Below are 20099 nucleotides of genomic sequence, written 5' to 3'. Positions count from 1 at the left end.
TCCGTGCTACCCATATCGATCACACGTACAACGACCTCAGACGGATCGCAGTCATCACCGATAGAAGGAAGAGATCCATGCAACTCCATCTCACTGAGATCCATCACCACACCAGCTCGAGCACAATAAATACCCGGCCACGAACAAAAATTCGGGCAGACCCACAATGGAATCAGTCCTGGAAAGCTGTCCCGCACAGCCGTCAAAAATATACGAGTATTCTCCACCTCTGTCCCGCTATAGTACGGAATTTCACCATAGCAACCCGCGGAGCTGCTGCTGGACGGTGCAGACGACGAGGACGCCGACGGCGCGGAGCTGCTGCTGGACGGCGCAGACGACGAGGACGCCGACGGCGCGGAGCTGCTGCTGGACGGCGCAGACGACGAGGACGCCGACGGCGCGGAGCTGCTGCTGGACGGCGCAGACGAGGACGCCGACGGCGCGGAGCTGCTGCTGGACGGCGCAGACGACGAGGAAGCCGATGGCGCGGAGCTGCTGCTGGACGGTGCAGACGACGACGACGCCGACGGCGCGGAGCTGCTGCTGGACGGCGCAGACGACGAGGACGCCGACGGCGCGGAGCTGCTGCTGGACGGCGCAGACGACGAGGACGCCGACGGCGCGGAGCTGCTGCTGGACGGCGCAGACGACGAGGACGCCGACGGCGCGGAGCTGCTGCTGGACGGCGCAGACGACGAGGACGCCGACGGCGCGGAGCTGCTGCTGGACGGCGCAGACGACGAGGACGCTGACGGCGCGGAGCTGCTGCTGGACGGCGCAGACGACGACGACGCCGACGGCGCGGAGCTGCTGCTGGACGGCGCAGACGACGAGGACGCCGACGGCGCGGAGCTGCTGCTGGACGGCGCAGACGACGAGGACGCCGACGGCGCGGAGCTGCTGCTGGACGGCGCAGACGACGACGACGCCGACGGCGCGGAGCTGCTGCTGGACGGCGCAGACGACGAGGACGCCGATGGCGCGGAGCTGCTGCTGGACGGCGCAGACGACGAGGACGCCGACGGCGCGGAGCTGCTGCTGGACGGCGCAGACGACGAGGACGCCGACGGCGCGGAGCTGCTGCTGGACGGCGCAGACGACGAGGACGCCGACGGCGCGGAGCTGCTGCTGGACGGCGCAGACGACGAGGACGCCGACGGCGCGGAGCTGCTGCTGGACGGCGCAGACGACGAGGACGCCGACGGCGCGGAGCTGCTGCTGGACGGCGCAGACGACGACGACGCCGACGGCGCGGAGCTGCTGCTGGACGGTGCAGACGACGAGGACGCTGACGGCGCGGAGCTGCTGCTGGACGGTGCAGACGACGAGGACGCTGACGGCGCGGAGCTGCTGCTGGACGGCGCAGACGACGACGACGCCGACGGCGCGGAGCTGCTGCTGGACGGCGCAGACGACGAGGACGCCGACGGTGCGGAGCTGCTGCTGGACGGCGCAGACGACGAGGACGCCGACGGCGCGGAGCTGCTGCTGGACGGTGCAGACGACGACGACGCCGACGGCGCGGAGCTGCTGCTGGACGGCGCAGACGACGACGACGCCGACGGCGCGGAGCTGCTGCTGGACGGCGCAGACGACGAGGACGCCGACGGCGCGGAGCTGCTGCTGGACGGCGCAGACGACGACGACGCCGACGGCGCGGAGCTGCTGCTGGACGGCGCAGACGACGAGGACGCCGACGGTGCGGAGCTGCTGCTGGACGGCGCAGACGACGACGACGCCGACGGCGCGGAGCTGCTGCTGGACGGCGCAGACGACGAGGACGCTGACGGCGCGGAGCTGCTGCTGGACGGTGCAGACGACGACGACGCCGACGGCGCGGAGCTGCTGCTGGACGGCGCAGACGACGACGACGCCGACGGCGCGGAGCTGCTGCTGGACGGCGCAGAACGACGAGGACGCCGACGGTGCGGAGCTGCTGCTGGACGGCGCAGACGACGACGACGCCGACGGCGCGGAGCTGCTGCTGGACGGCGCAGACGACGACGACGCCGACGGCGCGGAGCTGCTGCTGGACGGCGCAGACGACGACGACGCCGACGGCGCGGAGCTGCTGCTGGACGGCGCAGACGACGACGACGCCGACGGCGCGGAGCTGCTGCTGGACGGCGCAGACGACGACGACGCCGACGGCGCGGAGCTGCTGCTGGACGGCGCAGACGACGAGGACGCCGACGGCGCGGAGCTGCTGCTGGACGGCGCAGACGACGACGACGCCGACGGCGCGGAGCTGCTGCTGGACGGCGCAGACGACGAGGACGCCGACGGCGCGGAGCTGCTGCTGGACGGCGCAGACGACGACGACGCCGACGGCGCGGAGCTGCTGCTGGACGGCGCAGACGACGAGGACGCCGATGGCGCGGAGCTGCTGCTGGACGGCGCAGACGACGACGACGCCGACGGCGCGGAGCTGCTGCTGGACGGCGCAGACGACGACGACGCCGACGGCGCGGAGCTGCTGCTGGACGGCGCAGACGACGACGACGCCGACGGCGCGGAGCTGCTGCTGGACGGCGCGGAGCTGCTGCTGGACGGCGCAGACGACGAGGACGCCGATGGCGCGGAGCTGCTGCTGGACGGCGCAGACGACGAGGACGCCGACGGCGCGGAGCTGCTGCTGGACGGCGCAGACGACGAGGACGCCGACGGCGCGGAGCTGCTGCTGGACGGCGCAGACGACGACGACGCCGACGGCGCGGAGCTGCTGCTGGACGGCGCAGACGACGAGGACGCCGACGGCGCAGAGCTGCTGCTGGACGGCGCAGACGACGACGACGCCGACGGCGCGGAGCTGCTGCTGGACGGCGCAGACGACGACGACGCCGACGGCGCGGAGCTGCTGCTGGACGGCGCAGACGACGACGACGCTGACGGCGCGGAGCTGCTGCTGGACGGCGCAGACGACGACGACGCCGACGGCGCGGAGCTGCTGCTGGACGGTGCAGACGACGAGGACGCCGACGGCGCGGAGCTGCTGCTGGACGGTGCAGACGACGAGGACGCTGACGGCGCGGAGCTGCTGCTGGACGGCGCAGACGACGACGACGCCGACGGCGCGGAGCTGCTGCTGGACGGCGCAGACGACGACGACGCCGACGGCGCGGAGCTGCTGCTGGACGGCGCAGACGACGACGACGCCGACGGCGCGGAGCTGCTGCTGGACGGCGCAGACGACGACGACGCCGACGGCGCGGAGCTGCTGCTGGACGGCGCAGACGACGAGGACGCCGACGGCGCGGAGCTGCTGCTGGACGGCGCAGACGACGACGACGCCGACGGCGCGGAGCTGCTGCTGGACGGCGCAGACGACGACGACGCCGACGGCGCGGAGCTGCTGCTGGACGGCGCAGACGACGACGACGCCGACGGCGCGGAGCTGCTGCTGGACGGCGCAGACGACGACGACGCCGACGGCGCGGAGCTGCTGCTGGACGGTGCAGACGACGAGGACGCTGACGGCGCGGAGCTGCTGCTGGACGGCGCAGACGACGAGGACGCCGACGGCGCAGAGCTGCTGCTGGACGGCGCAGACGACGACGACGCCGACGGCGCAGAGCTGCTGCTGGACGGCGCAGACGACGACGACGCCGACGGCGCAGAGCTGCTGCTGGACGGCGCAGACGACGACGACGCTGACGGCGCGGAGCTGCTGCTGGACGGCGCAGACGACGACGACGCCGACGGCGCGGAGCTGCTGCTGGACGGCGCAGACGACGAGGACGCTGACGGCGCGGAGCTGCTGCTGGACGGCGCAGACGACGACGACGCCGACGGCGCGGAGCTGCTGCTGGACGGCGCAGACGACGACGACGCCGACGGCGCGGAGCTGCTGCTGGACGGCGCAGACGACGACGACGCCGACGGCGCGGAGCTGCTGCTGGACGGCGCAGACGACGACGACGCCGACGGCGCGGAGCTGCTGCTGGACGGCGCAGACGACGACGACGCCGACGGCGCGGAGCTGCTGCTGGACGGCGCGGAGCTGCTGCTGGACGGCGCAGACGACGAGGACGCCGACGGCGCGGAGCTGCTGCTGGACGGTGCAGACGACGAGGACGCCGACGGCGCGGAGCTGCTGCTGGACGGCGCGGAGCTGCTGCTGGACGGCGCAGACGACGAGGACGCCGACGGCGCGGAGCTGCTGCTGGACGGCGCAGACGACGAGGACGCTGACGGCGCGGAGCTGCTGCTGGACGGCGCAGACGACGAGGACGCCGACGGCGCGGAGCTGCTGCTGGACGGCGCAGACGACGAGGACGCTGACGGCGCGGAGCTGCTGCTGGACGGCGCAGACGACGACGACGCCGACGGCGCGGAGCTGCTGCTGGACGGCGCAGACGACGAGGACGCCGACGGCGCGGAGCTGCTGCTGGACGGCGCAGACGACGAGGACGCCGACGGCGCGGAGCTGCTGCTGGACGGCGCAGACGACGAGGACGCCGACGGCGCGGAGCTGCTGCTGGACGGCGCAGACGACGAGGACGCCGACGGCGCGGAGCTGCTGCTGGACGGCGCAGACGACGAGGACGCCGACGGCGCGGAGCTGCTGCTGGACGGCGCAGACGACGACGACGCCGACGGCGCGGAGCTGCTGCTGGACGGCGCAGACGACGAGGACGCCGACGGCGCGGAGCTGCTGCTGGACGGTGCAGACGACGAGGACGCCGACGGCGCGGAGCTGCTGCTGGACGGCGCAGACGACGAGGACGCCGACGGCGCAGAGCTGCTGCTGGACGGCGCAGACGACGAGGACGCCGATGGTGCGGAGCTGCTGCTGGACGGCGCAGACGACGACGACGCCGACGGCGCGGAGCTGCTGCTAGACGGCGCAGACGACGAGGACGCCGACGGCGCGGAGCTGCTGCTGGACGGCGCAGACGACGACGACGCCGACGGCGCGGAGCTGCTGCTGGACGGCGCAGACGACGACGACGCCGACGGCGCGGAGCTGCTGCTGGACGGCGCAGACGACGAGGACGCCGACGGCGCGGAGCTGCTGCTGGACGGCGCAGACGACGACGACGCCGACGGCGCGGAGCTGCTGCTGGACGGCGCAGACGACGAGGACGCCGACGGCGCGGAGCTGCTGCTGGACGGCGCAGACGACGAGGACGCCGACGGCGCGGAGCTGCTGCTGGACGGCGCAGACGACGAGGACGCTGACGGCGCGGAGCTGCTGCTGGACGGCGCAGACGACGACGACGCCGACGGCGCGGAGCTGCTGCTGGACGGCGCAGACGACGAGGACGCCGACGGCGCGGAGCTGCTGCTGGACGGCGCAGACGACGAGGACGCCGACGGCGCGGAGCTGCTGCTGGACGGCGCAGACGACGAGGACGCCGACGGCGCGGAGCTGCTGCTGGACGGCGCAGACGACGAGGACGCTGACGGCGCGGAGCTGCTGCTGGACGGCGCAGACGACGAGGACGCCGACGGCGCGGAGCTGCTGCTGGACGGCGCAGACGACGAGGACGCCGACGGCGCGGAGCTGCTGCTGGACGGCGCAGACGACGAGGACGCCGACGGCGCGGAGCTGCTGCTGGACGGCGCAGACGACGACGACGCCGACGGCGCGGAGCTGCTGCTGGACGGCGCAGACGACGAGGACGCCGACGGCGCGGAGCTGCTGCTGGACGGCGCAGACGACGAGGACGCCGACGGCGCGGAGCTGCTGCTGGACGGCGCAGACGACGAGGACGCCGACGGCGCGGAGCTGCTGCTGGACGGCGCAGACGACGAGGACGCCGACGGCGCGGAGCTGCTGCTGGACGGCGCAGACGACGAGGACGCCGACGGCGCGGAGCTGCTGCTGGACGGCGCAGACGACGACGACGCCGACGGCGCGGAGCTGCTGCTGGACGGCGCAGACGACGACGACGCCGACGGCGCGGAGCTGCTGCTGGACGGCGCAGACGACGACGACGCCGACGGCGCGGAGCTGCTGCTGGACGGCGCAGACGACGACGACGCCGACGGCGCGGAGCTGCTGCTGGACGGCGCAGACGACGAGGACGCCGACGGCGCGGAGCTGCTGCTGGACGGCGCAGACGACGACGACGCCGACGGCGCGGAGCTGCTGCTGGACGGCGCAGACGACGACGACGCCGACGGCGCGGAGCTGCTGCTGGACGGCGCAGACGACGACGACGCCGACGGCGCGGAGCTGCTGCTGGACGGCGCAGACGACGACGACGCCGACGGCGCGGAGCTGCTGCTGGACGGCGCAGACGACGACGACGCTGACGGCGCGGAGCTGCTGCTGGACGGCGCAGACGACGACGACGCCGACGGCGCGGAGCTGCTGCTGGACGGCGCAGACGACGACGACGCCGACGGCGCGGAGCTGCTGCTGGACGGCGCAGACGACGACGACGCCGACGGCGCGGAGCTGCTGCTGGACGGCGCAGACGACGACGACGCCGACGGCGCGGAGCTGCTGCTGGACGGCGCAGACGACGAGGACGCCGACGGCGCGGAGCTGCTGCTGGACGGCGCAGACGACGACGACGCCGACGGCGCGGAGCTGCTGCTGGACGGCGCAGACGACGACGACGCCGACGGCGCGGAGGTGCTGCTGGACGGCGCAGACGACGACGACGCTGACGGCGCGGAGCTGCTGCTGGACGGCGCAGACGACGACGACGCCGACGGCGCGGAGCTGCTGCTGGACGGCGCGGAGCTGCTGCTGGACGGCGCAGACGACGACGACGCCGACGGCGCGGAGCTGCTGCTGGACGGCGCAGACGACGACGACGCTGACGGCGCGGAGCTGCTGCTGGACGGCGCAGACGACGAGGACGCCGACGGCGAGGAGCTGCTGCTGGACGGCGCAGACGACGAGGACGCCGATGGCGCGGAGCTGCTGCTGGACGGTGCAGACGACGACGACGCCGACGGCGCGGAGCTGCTGCTGGACGGCGCAGACGACGAGGACGCCGACGGCGCGGAGCTGCTGCTGGACGGTGCAGACGACGACGACGCCGACGGCGCGGAGCTGCTGCTGGACGGCGCAGACGACGAGGACGCTGACGGCGCGGAGCTGCTGCTGGACGGCGCAGACGACGAGGACGCCGACGGCGCGGAGCTGCTGCTGGACGGCGCAGACGACGAGGACGCCGACGGCGCGGAGCTGCTGCTGGACGGCGCAGACGACGAGGACGCCGACGGCGCGGAGCTGCTGCTGGACGGTGCAGACGACGACGACGCCGACGGCGCGGAGCTGCTGCTGGACGGCGCAGACGACGACGACGCCGACGGCGCGGAGCTGCTGCTGGACGGCGCAGACGACGAGGACGCCGACGGCGCAGAGCTGCTGCTGGACGGCGCAGACGACGACGACGCCGACGGCGCGGAGCTGCTGCTGGACGGCGCAGACGACGACGACGCCGACGGCGCGGAGCTGCTGCTGGACGGCGCAGACGACGACGACGCCGACGGCGCGGAGCTGCTGCTGGACGGTGCAGACGACGAGGACGCTGACGGCGCGGAGCTGCTGCTGGACGGCGCAGACGACGACGACGCCGACGGCGCAGAGCTGCTGCTGGACGGCGCAGACGACGACGACGCTGACGGCGCGGAGCTGCTGCTGGACGGCGCAGACGACGACGACGCCGACGGCGCGGAGCTGCTGCTGGACGGCGCAGACGACGAGGACGCTGACGGCGCGGAGCTGCTGCTGGACGGCGCAGACGACGACGACGCCGACGGCGCGGAGCTGCTGCTGGACGGCGCAGACGACGACGACGCCGACGGCGCGGAGCTGCTGCTGGACGGCGCAGACGACGACGACGCCGACGGCGCGGAGCTGCTGCTGGACGGTGCAGACGACGAGGACGCTGACGGCGCGGAGCTGCTGCTGGACGGCGCAGACGACGACGACGCCGACGGCGCGGAGCTGCTGCTGGACGGCGCAGACGACGACGACGCCGACGGCGCAGAGCTGCTGCTGGACGGCGCAGACGACGACGACGCTGACGGCGCGGAGCTGCTGCTGGACGGCGCAGACGACGACGACGCCGACGGCGCGGAGCTGCTGCTGGACGGTGCAGACGACGAGGACGCCGACGGCGCGGAGCTGCTGCTGGACGGTGCAGACGACGAGGACGCTGACGGCGCGGAGCTGCTGCTGGACGGCGCAGACGACGACGACGCCGACGGCGCGGAGCTGCTGCTGGACGGCGCAGACGACGACGACGCCGACGGCGCGGAGCTGCTGCTGGACGGCGCAGACGACGACGACGCCGACGGCGCGGAGCTGCTGCTGGACGGCGCAGACGACGACGACGCCGACGGCGCGGAGCTGCTGCTGGACGGCGCAGACGACGACGACGCCGACGGCGCAGAGCTGCTGCTGGACGGCGCAGACGACGACGACGCCGACGGCGCGGAGCTGCTGCTGGACGGCGCAGACGACGAGGACGCCGACGGCGCGGAGCTGCTGCTGGACGGCGCAGACGAGGACGCCGACGGCGCGGAGCTGCTGCTGGACGGCGCAGACGACGACGACGCCGACGGCGCGGAGCTGCTGCTGGACGGCGCAGACGACGACGACGCCGACGGCGCGGAGCTGCTGCTGGACGGCGCAGACGACGACGACGCCGACGGCGCGGAGCTGCTGCTGGACGGCGCAGACGACGACGACGCCGACGGCGCGGAGCTGCTGCTGGACGGCGCAGACGACGACGACGCCGACGGCGCGGAGCTGCTGCTGGACGGCGCAGACGACGACGACGCCGACGGCGCGGAGCTGCTGCTGGACGGCGCAGACGACGACGACGCCGACGGCGCGGAGCTGCTGCTGGACGGCGCAGACGACGACGACGCCGACGGCGCGGAGCTGCTGCTGGACGGCGCAGACGACGAGGACGCCGACGGCGCGGAGCTGCTGCTGGACGGCGCAGACGACGAGGACGCCGACGGCGCGGAGCTGCTGCTGGACGGCGCAGACGACGAGGACGCCGACGGCGCGGAGCTGCTGCTGGACGGCGCAGACGACGAGGACGCCGACGGCGCGGAGCTGCTGCTGGACGGCGCAGACGACGACGACGCCGACGGCGCGGAGCTGCTGCTGGACGGCGCGGAGCTGCTGCTGGACGGCGCAGACGACGAGGACGCCGACGGCGCGGAGCTGCTGCTGGACGGCGCAGACGACGACGACGCCGACGGCGCGGAGCTGCTGCTGGACGGCGCAGACGACGAGGACGCCGACGGCGCGGAGCTGCTGCTGGACGGCGCAGACGACGAGGACGCCGACGGCGCGGAGCTGCTGCTGGACGGCGCAGACGACGACGACGCCGACGGCGCGGAGCTGCTGCTGGACGGCGCAGACGACGACGACGCCAACGGCGCGGAGCTGCTGCTGGACGGCGCAGACGACGAGGACGCTGACGGCGCGGAGCTGCTGCTGGACGGCGCAGACGACGAGGACGCCGACGGCGCGGAGCTGCTGCTGGACGGCGCAGACGACGACGACGCCGACGGCGCGGAGCTGCTGCTGGACGGCGCAGACGACGACGACGCCGACGGCGCGGAGCTGCTGCTGGACGGCGCAGACGACGACGACGCCGACGGCGCGGAGCTGCTGCTGGACGGCGCAGACGACGAGGACGCCGACGGCGCGGAGCTGCTGCTGGACGGCGCAGACGACGACGACGCTGACGGCGCGGAGCTGCTGCTGGACGGCGCAGACGACGACGACGCTAACGGCGCGGAGCTGCTGCTGGACGGCGCAGACGACGAGGACGCCGACGGCGCGGAGCTGCTGCTGGACGGCGCAGACGACGACGACGCCGACGGCGCGGAGCTGCTGCTGGACGGCGCAGACGACGATGACGCCGACGGCGCGGAGCTGCTGCTGGACGGCGCAGACGACGAGGACGCTGACGGCGCGGAGCTGCTGCTGGACGGCGCAGACGACGAGGACGCCGACGGCGCGGAGCTGCTGCTGGACGGTGCAGACGACGACGACGCCGACGGCGCGGAGCTGCTGCTGGACGGCGCAGACGACGACGACGCTAACGGCGCGGAGCTGCTGCTGGACGGCGCAGACGACGAGGACGCCGACGGCGCGGAGCTGCTGCTGGACGGCGCAGACGACGAGGACGCCGACGGCGCGGAGCTGCTGCTGGACGGCGCAGACGACGAGGACGCCGACGGCGCGGAGCTGCTGCTGGACGGCGCAGACGACGACGACGCCGACGGCGCGGAGCTGCTGCTGGACGGCGCAGACGACGACGACGCCGACGGCGAGGAGCTGCTGCTGGACGGCGCAGACGACGAGGACGCCGACGGCGCGGAGCTGCTGCTGGACGGCGCAGACGACGACGACGCCGACGGCGCGGAGCTGCTGCTGGACGGCGCAGACGACGAGGACGCTAACGGCGCGGAGCTGCTGCTGGACGGCGCAGACGACGAGGACGCTAACGGCGCGGAGCTGCTGCTGGACGGCGCAGACGACGACGACGCCGACGGCGCGGAGCTGCTGCTGGACGGCGCAGACGACGAGGACGCCGACGGCGCGGAGCTGCTGCTGGACGGCGCAGACGACGAGGACGCCGATGGTGCGGAGCTGCTGCTGGACGGCGCAGACGACGACGACGCTGACGGCGCGGAGCTGCTGCTGGACGGCGCAGACGACGACGACGCTGACGGCGCGGAGCTGCTGCTGGACGGCGCAGACGACGACGACGCCGACGGCGCGGAGCTGCTGCTGGACGGCGCAGACGACGACGACGCTGACGGCGCGGAGCTGCTGCTGGACGGCGCAGACGACGAGGACGCCGACGGCGCGGAGCTGCTGCTGGACGGCGCAGACGACGACGACGCCGACGGCGCGGAGCTGCTGCTGGACGGCGCAGACGACGACGACGCCGACGGCGCGGAGCTGCTGCTGGACGGTGCAGACGACGAGGACGCCGACGGCGCGGAGCTGCTGCTGGACGGTGCAGACGACGAGGACGCCGACGGCGCGGAGCTGCTGCTGGACGGTGCAGACGACGACGACGCCGACGGCGCGGAGCTGCTGCTGGACGGCGCGGAGCTGCTCCTGGACGGCGCAGACGACGACGACGCCGACGGCGCAGAGCTGCTGCTGGACGGCGCAGACGACGAGGACGCCGACGGCGCGGAGCTGCTGCTGGACGGCGCAGACGACGACGACGGCGATGGCGCGGAGCTGCTGCTGGACGGCGCGGAGCTGCTGCTGGACGGCGCAGACGACGAGGACGCCGACGGCGCGGAGCTGCTGCTGGACGGCGCAGACGACGAGGACGCCGACGGCGCGGAGCTGCTGCTGGACGGCGCAGACGACGAGGACGCCGACGGCGCGGAGCTGCTGCTGGACGGCGCAGACGACGACGACGCCGACGGCGCGGAGCTGCTGCTGGACGGCGCAGACGACGAGGACGCCGACGGTGCGGAGCTGCTGCTGGACGGTGCAGACGACGACGACGCCGACGGCGCGGAGCTGCTGCTGGACGGCGCAGACGACGACGACGCCGACGGCGCGGAGCTGCTGCTGGACGGCGCAGACGACGACGACGCCGACGGCGCGGAGCTGCTGCTGGACGGCGCAGACGACGAGGACGCCGACGGTGCGGAGCTGCTGCTGGACGGTGCAGACGACGACGACGCCGACGGCGCGGAGCTGCTGCTGGACGGCGCAGACGACGACGACGCCGACGGTGTGGAGCTGCTGCTGGACGGCGCAGACGACGAGGACGCCGACGGTGTGGAGCTGCTGCTGGACGGTGCAGACGACGAGGACGCCGACGGCGCGGAGCTGCTGCTGGACGGTGCAGACGACGAGGACGCCGACGGCGCGGAGCTGCTGCTGGACGGCGCAGACGACGAGGACGCCGACGGCGCGGAGCTGCTGCTGGACGGCGCAGACGACGACGACGCCGACGGCGCGGAGCTGCTGCTGGACGGCGCAGACGACGACGACGCCGACGGCGCGGAGCTGCTGCTGGACGGTGCAGACGACGAGGACGCCGACGGCGCGGAGCTGCTGCTGGACGGTGCAGACGACGAGGACGCCGACGGCGCGGAGCTGCTGCTGGACGGCGCAGACGACGAGGACGCCGATGGTGCGGAGCTGCTGCTGGACGGCGCAGACGACGACGACGCTGACGGCGCGGAGCTGCTGCTGGACGGCGCAGACGACGACGACGCCGACGGCGCGGAGCTGCTGCTGGACGGCGCAGACGACGACGACGCCGACGGCGCGGAGCTGCTGCTGGACGGCGCAGACGACGACGACGCCGACGGCGCGGAGCTGCTGCTGGACGGCGCAGACGACGAGGACGCCGACGGCGCGGAGCTGCTGCTGGACGGCGCAGACGACGACGACGCTGACGGCGCGGAGCTGCTGCTGGACGGCGCAGACGACGACGACGCTAACGGCGCGGAGCTGCTGCTGGACGGCGCAGACGACGAGGACGCCGACGGCGCGGAGCTGCTGCTGGACGGCGCAGACGACGACGACGCCGACGGCGCGGAGCTGCTGCTGGACGGCGCAGACGACGATGACGCCGACGGCGCGGAGCTGCTGCTGGACGGCGCAGACGACGAGGACGCCGACGGCGCGGAGCTGCTGCTGGACGGTGCAGACGACGACGACGCTGACGGCGCGGAGCTGCTGCTGGACGGCGCAGACGACGACGACGCTAACGGCGCGGAGCTGCTGCTGGACGGCGCAGACGACGAGGACGCCGACGGCGCGGAGCTGCTGCTGGACGGCGCAGACGACGACGACGCCGACGGCGCGGAGCTGCTGCTGGACGGCGCAGACGACGAGGACGCCGACGGCGCGGAGCTGCTGCTGGACGGTGCAGACGACGACGACGCTGACGGCGCGGAGCTGCTGCTGGACGGCGCAGACGACGACGACGCTGACGGCGCGGAGCTGCTGCTGGACGGCGCAGACGACGAGGACGCCGACGGCGCGGAGCTGCTGCTGGACGGCGCAGACGACGACGACGCCGACGGCGCGGAGCTGCTGCTGGACGGCGCAGACGACGACGACGCCGACGGCGCGGAGCTGCTGCTGGACGGCGCAGACGACGACGACGCCGACGGCGCGGAGCTGCTGCTGGACGGCGCAGACGACGAGGACGCCGACGGCGCGGAGCTGCTGCTGGACGGCGCAGACGACGAGGACGCCGACGGCGCGGAGCTGCTGCTGGACGGCGCAGACGACGACGACGCCGACGGCGCGGAGCTGCTGCTGGACGGCGCAGACGACGATGACGCCGACGGCGCGGAGCTGCTGCTGGACGGCGCAGACGACGAGGACGCTGACGGCGCGGAGCTGCTGCTGGACGGCGCAGACGACGAGGACGCCGACGGCGCGGAGCTGCTGCTGGACGGCGCAGACGACGACGACGCTGACGGCGCGGAGCTGCTGCTGGACGGCGCAGACGACGAGGACGCTGACGGCGCGGAGCTGCTGCTGGACGGCGCAGACGACGAGGACGCCGACGGCGCGGAGCTGCTGCTGGACGGCGCAGACGACGAGGACGCCGACGACGCGGAGCTGCTGCTGGACGGCGCAGACGACGACGACGCTGACGGCGCGGAGCTGCTGCTGGACGGCGCAGACGACGAGGACGCCGACGACGACGACGCCGACGACGCGGAGCTGCTGCTGGACGGCGCAGACGACGACGACGCTGACGGCGCGGAGCTGCTGCTAGACGGCGCAGACGACGAGGACGCCGACGGCGCGGAGCTGCTGCTGGACGGCGCAGACGACGAGGACGCCGACGGCGCGGAGCTGCTGCTGGACGGCGCAGACGACGAGGACGCCGACGGCGCGGAGCTGCTGCTGGACGGCGCAGACGACGAGGACGCCGACGGCGCGGAGCTGCTGCTGGACGGCGCAGACGACGAGGACGCCGACGGCGCGGAGCTGCTGCTGGACGGCGCAGATGACGAGGACGCCGACGGCGAGGAGCTGCTGCTGGACGGTGCAGATGACGACGACGCCGACGACGCGGAGCTGCTGCTGGACGGCGCAGACGACGAGGACGCCGACGGCGCGGAGCTGCTGCTGGACGGTGCAGACGACGAGGACGCCGACGGCGCGGAGCTGCTGCTGGACGGCGCAGACGACGACGACGCCGACGGCGCGGAGCTGCTGCTGGACGGCGCAGACGACGAGGACGCCGACGGCGCGGAGCTGCTGCTGGACGGCGCAGACGACGAGGACGCCGACGGCGCGGAGCTGCTGCTGGACGGCGCAGACGACGAGGACGCCGACGGCGAGGAGCTGCTGCTGGACGGCGCAGACGACGAGGACGCCGACGGCGCGGAGCTGCTGCTGGACGGTGCAGACGACGACGACGCTGAAGGCGAGGAGCTGCTGCTGGACGGCGCAGACGACGAGGACGCCGACGGCGCGGAGCTGCTGCTGGACGGCGCAGACGACGACGACGCTGACGGCGCGGAGCTGCTGCTGGACGGCGCAGACGACGAGGACGCCGACGGCGCGGAGCTGCTGCTGGACGGCGCAGACGACGACGACGCCGACGGCGCGGAGCTGCTGCTGGACGGCGCAGACGACGACGACGCCGACGGCGCGGAGCTGCTGCTGGACGGCGCAGACGACGACGACGCCGACGGCGCGGAGCTGCTGCTGGACGGCGCAGACGACGAGGACGCCGACGGCGCGGAGCTGCTGCTGGACGGCGCAGACGACGAGGACGCCGACGGCGAGGAGCTGCTGCTGGACGGCGCGGAGCTGCTGCTGGACGGCGCAGACGATGAGGACGCCGACGGCGCGGAGCTGCTGCTGGACGGCGCAGACGATGAGGACGCCGACGGCGCGGAGCTGCTGCTGGACGGCGCAGACGACGAGGACGCTGACGGCGCGGAGCTGCTGCTGGACGGCGCAGACGACGAGGACGCTAACGGCGCGGAGCTGCTGCTGGACGGCGCAGACGACGAGGACGCTAACGGCGCGGAGCTGCTGCTGGACGGCGCAGACGACGACGACGCCGACGGCGCGGAGCTGCTGCTGGACGGCGCAGACGATGAGGACGCCGACGGCGCGGAGCTGCTGCTGGACGGCGCAGACGACGACGACGCCGACGGCGCGGAGCTGCTGCTGGACGGCGCAGACGACGACGACGCCGACGTCGCGGAGCTGCTGCTGGACGGCGCAGACGACGAGGACGCCGACGGCGCGGAGCTGCTGCTGGACGGCGCAGACGACGAGGACGCCGACGGCGCGGAGCTGCTGCTGGACGGCGCAGACGACGACGACGCTAACGGCGCGGAGCTGCTGCTGGACGGCGCAGACGACGAGGACGCTGACGGCGCGGAGCTGCTGCTGGACGGCGCAGACGACGAGGACGCCGACGGCGCGGAGCTGCTGCTGGACGGTGCAGACGACGAGGACGCTGACGGCGCGGAGCTGCTGCTGGACGGTGCAGACGACGAGGACGCCGACGGCGCGGAGCTGCTGCTGGACGGCGCAGACGACGAGGACGCCGACGGCGCGGAGCTGCTGCTGGACGGTGCAGACGACGACGACGCCGACGGCGCGGAGCTGCTGCTGGACGGCGCAGAGCTGCTGCTGGACGGCGCAGACGACGAGGACGCCGACGGCGCGGAGCTGCTGCTGGACGGCGCAGACGACGACGACGCCGACGGCGCGGAGCTGCTGCTGGACGGCGCAGACGACGACGACGCTGACGGCGCGGAGCTGCTGCTGGACGGTGCAGACGACGAGGACGCTGACGGCGCGGAGCTGCTGCTGGACGGTGCAGACGACGAGGACGCCGACGGCGCGGAGCTGCTGCTGGACGGCGCAGACGACGACGACGCCGACGGCGCGGAGCTGCTGCTGGACGGTGCAGACGACGAGGACGCCGACGGCGCGGAGCTGCTGCTGGACGGCGCAGACGACGACGACGCCGACGGCGCGGAGCTGCTGCTGGACGGCGCAGAGCTGCTGCTGGACGGCGCAGACGATGAGGACGCCGACGGCGCGGAGCTGCTGCTGGACGGCGCAGACGACGAGGACGCTGACGGCGCGGAGCTGCTGCTGGACGGCGCAGACGACGACGACGCCGACGGCGCGGAGCTGCTGCTGGACGGCGCAGACGACGACGACGCCGACGGCGCGGAGCTGCTGCTGGATTCAGTCTCTGGCTTGCAAGCGTTTTCTGTCGCGCAGGCAGGAGCGAGTAGGTCCGGTTGAGCGGTGATCGTCATAGACACACCGTTCTTTGCGGCCCACGTGCTTGGGAGGCAGCCGCAGAATCGGTTGATCTCCAGGCTGACGCGGGTGAGGGTGGACATAGCATTGTAGATTTCCGGGATGGACCCGGAAAGCTGGTTATGATGCAGATGCAGGATTCGCAGCCGCGTTAGCGAGCTCCACTCTGCTGGTAAGATTGCGTCAATGTTGTTGTTGGACAGGGATAGCTTCTCTAGGTTCTTGAGGGCGCCCCATGAGGGGGGTAGGGTGCCTGAAGCGCCGGTGCTGTCGAGGTCGAGCTCCCGCAACGCGCTCATGCTGCTCCACGAGGCCGGCAGGTGATCGGGAATTGTGAGGTGCACCAGTCGGAGCACCTCCAGGTTCGCTAAGCGGCTCCAGCTCTCGGGAAACCTACCGTCTGTCCACGTGAAGCTTAAATCGAGGTACTTCAGCGCGGACATGGAACTCCAGTGGGAAGGCAGCGTTCCCCACATCGAAGTGTATGCAAAGGATACGTTCTGCAGGGACGTCAGTAAAGCCCAGCTACTGGGATACTCGCCCTCCACCCACCCGCTATGACTGAAATCAAGCTTGCTTACCACCACCTCCGACGGGTTCACATCGGCAGGCACCTCCGGAACAGAACCGAAAAACTCTGTTCCAGTGATCTCCACTGCCACACCCGCAGGCGTGCAGTGCACATACTCCCAGACACAGAAGTTCGTGCACGTCCACAGAGGCTGCAAGTCTGTAATTGTGTACTTGAACGCCTCAAGGAAGTTCCGCGTGTGCGCTTGCTGAGTTGGTGTGTAAAACGGAATGGGGCCATCACACTCCAGTTCAGAGCTGCTGCTGGAGCCGCAGTCTGAGGTGATTTCACAGTCGCCACCCAGAACGGTGGAGTAGAGTCTAACTTCGACTTTCCGCGTGATCCAGCTTTGTGGCACGCAGGTACAGTAGTCAAGCTGGAGAGAGACCCTCTGGAGTGCTGTCATCTCACCCCATTCTTGCGGAATAATACCAGTGAACTTGTTACCTATCAACTGCAGGTCAAGCAGCTTCTTCAGACTCCCCCAAGACGCAGGGAGGGTACCTTCAAGTAGGTTGTTCGAAGCTAGGAGCTGCCCAAGCAACCGCAAGGAAGCCCAGGAAGCCGGGAGTGTTCCGGAGAGACTAAGGTTCGTTAAGTTGAGAACCTTAATGTTTATCATGTTGCCCCACTCCTCGGGAAGACTTCTTTCATCAACTTTCTTCTGTAGATAATTCCTTTCCATCCTGCTGGCCCCTGCCCATGCGGAGTGCGGCGAACCTATCATATTGTTGTCCGATACCCGAGAGACAGGCAGAGAGCTGGCACGCTGGGCGGTACTCGCCCATGCCGCCGGGATGAATCCAGCATCGTCTGTCATCACACGGCTTTGGATTGAATTTCTCCGCATCTCTGGCGGCGTATCTTCGACGCCCGTGGAGATGAACACAAACGAGGAGAGCGAGGTTAGTTGATGCCAGCTGACAGGCAGCGTGCCCTTCAAGTTGCTGATGTCGCCGGAGAAGGTGAGCTTCGTTACCACAACAGATGATCCTATAACGCCCTCAGGTATTTCAGGGAGGCTGCCGACGAGGTCGTCGACGTTGAGACGCACATGCAAGCCGGCCTCTGTGCACTCCACGCCCTTGTGCGCGCAGAAGTTGTCGCAGGTCCACACAGAAGTCAAGGCGGGGATGGCCGCCTTGATGGCGTCTAGAAACATGCGAGTATGCTGCTGCTCGGCGGCAGAGTAGTTCGGGACGCGCACGGAGCAGTCGAGGGTGCCCGCCTCATCGGAAGCAGAGCGCACACCCACGCAGACAAGCATCAAAAGCGAGGCGCACAGCAGCGCCGCCGCGATGGCGGGTTGCTGCCGCGTGCACCGGCGCCAAAGAAAAGACATGACGGCGGCGAGGATCCTGCTGCGCTCAACTGAAAAAAAAAGAGAAAACGTAAAAAGCAGCGGCGTCAATGACAGTCACACCAGTGGACAGTCACACGTGCTCACAAATTTCCCGCTTTTCCTCCAGGATGGCTACTGTTGGTGAAAAATGGGCAGTTCGACTGTGACAGCAACGTGTGCAGAGTGTGAGAAACGGCGAAAAATAAAAAAGAATATGAGTGCCAAAGAAACGCGCAAGGCACAAACAAAGAAGCGAGTGCGCCAGGGTGGGCAGACAGACAAGGCGAGCGGGTCGGTAAAAGTCGATGAGGGACAGCGCCGAAAGCAAAAGCAGGCAATGGTCTACCAAAACTCACTCCCTCAGCCACTTCTTCAACGTCTTTGTGTCCTTTTCCTCTTTTTTTTAGCAAAAGCAGTTTAACTAACGTTCCGCACGTTTGATAATACTGTTGTCGCTGCTAACTTTATATATCGTTGTGCTCGGCTCGGTGTCTCTGTGCGTTTTACGATGCTGGTTCCGTCGGCCGCCACACGCACAAAGAACACCGCCTAAACACACGAAAGGGAAAGACGAGCCACGAAAAAAAAAATTTAAGCGAGCCAAACACGCAAAAAAAAAAAGAAGCGCGACGACCCGCAGACGTATGCCAACTAAAAGAGGGTGAGAGAGGGCTGTGCTACAGTAGGGACAGAAACGCGGCGAGATACAAGCCAGGCATGCGCGTACGCACACACACACACACACACAAAAAAAGGAGGGGAAAAGGAATATAAAAAAAAACGAGAAACGGATTGAAATTAGCAGGCACTGCAGATGTGGGAGTGAAAGGAGGCCCGCAAGCAAAAAAAAGAAGAAAAAGACGAACACCAATGCAGACAAGGACAGAGGGGACCCCCAGAGAGAGAGAGAGACGGGGCTTGAGACAACGGCACAGACAAAAACGCGGTAACGGGTCAGAAATGGGCGCGGAAGAGAGAGGGAGAGAGCGGGTGGCAGAAACAAAACGAAAAAGGAAGCTTAGAAGAAACGGCAGTCAATGAAACGGGGGTGCTGGGGACAATGAGAAGAGGCAAAACAAGTGTCGAAGAGGAGGTTGGGAGGGGGACGCTTTTGGAAAGAGAGCGGCACGTCACCTAGAGAATGTGCACAAAGAAAAGGGGGAGGTGGTGGGTGTTCGGTGGTCGGTGGTGGACGTGGAGAGTGGCAGTAAAGCAAAACGAGTCAGAATTCTGTATGGCGTTGTGTATGTCTGTATGTGGGTGTGTGGGTGTTCGCTGCGGTTCGCTTCTTCCGCTGCTGTCGGCCCAAGCGACTGCTCTTGTTTTTGCTTTTTCGGAGGAGGAGAGCAAATTAGACGGGGGAGGGTGCACTAAACACAACTGGGAAACTAACGGCGGTCTTTTTCTTTCGGTCCAGTAATTTTTTTCTTGCCTTTTTTGTTTGGTTTCTTCGCGTGCTTCTTTCTTCGTCGCTTGCTTCACCTATCGCCGTCTCCCTCGACTCCGCTGTGGGATAGCCTGTGGTATGCGAGTGAGAGAGCAATGGTGGCTTGATCACCTCAAAGAGAGCCTGCGAAATGGAGGCGTAAAATGAAAAATAAAACAGAAGCAAGAGGAGGTACAACAAAAAAAAACGGGTGGCACAAACAAAAAGAAAAACAGACGAGCCGTCAATGCGAGCAAGGGAAGACGGGAAATCGCGTAGGGAAAAGAGTGGTGGTTCGTGCACTTCAACTGGACTTTGCTTCGGGGTGCTGGAACAGTATGCAAGGTGAAAGCAGGCGAAAGAAATCAAACAACAACAACAAAACAAGAAAAATAAGGCGAGCCACCTAAAACGCATGCACAGACAGAACACCCTCTTTTCTCCTCGACGGCTGACGTTCTTTGCCTTTTCCGTCTATCTTTCGTTGTTCAAGTCGTCTTCTCAAAAAAAAAAAATA

General features: G+C 70.0%; 1 protein-coding gene across 1 annotated transcript; it reads right to left on the bottom strand.

Annotated features, from left to right (window-relative positions):
• Positions 1-252: 252 nt before the first annotated feature.
• On the bottom strand, positions 253-18156 carry LINJ_35_0490 (proteophosphoglycan ppg4; the record flags this gene model as incomplete). Its single annotated transcript, XM_001468830.1, has 1 exon — positions 253-18156. The coding sequence occupies one exon, from the start codon at positions 18154-18156 to the stop codon at positions 253-255; it is 17904 nt and encodes a 5967-aa protein (XP_001468867.1).
• Between the last annotated feature and the right edge of the window lie 1943 nt (positions 18157-20099).

This window comes from Leishmania infantum, chromosome 35 (genome assembly GCF_000002875.2).
Source record: "Leishmania infantum JPCM5 genome chromosome 35".
NCBI lineage: Eukaryota > Euglenozoa > Kinetoplastea > Trypanosomatida > Trypanosomatidae > Leishmania > Leishmania infantum.
This window is presented reverse-complemented; position numbering and strand designations above follow the sequence as displayed.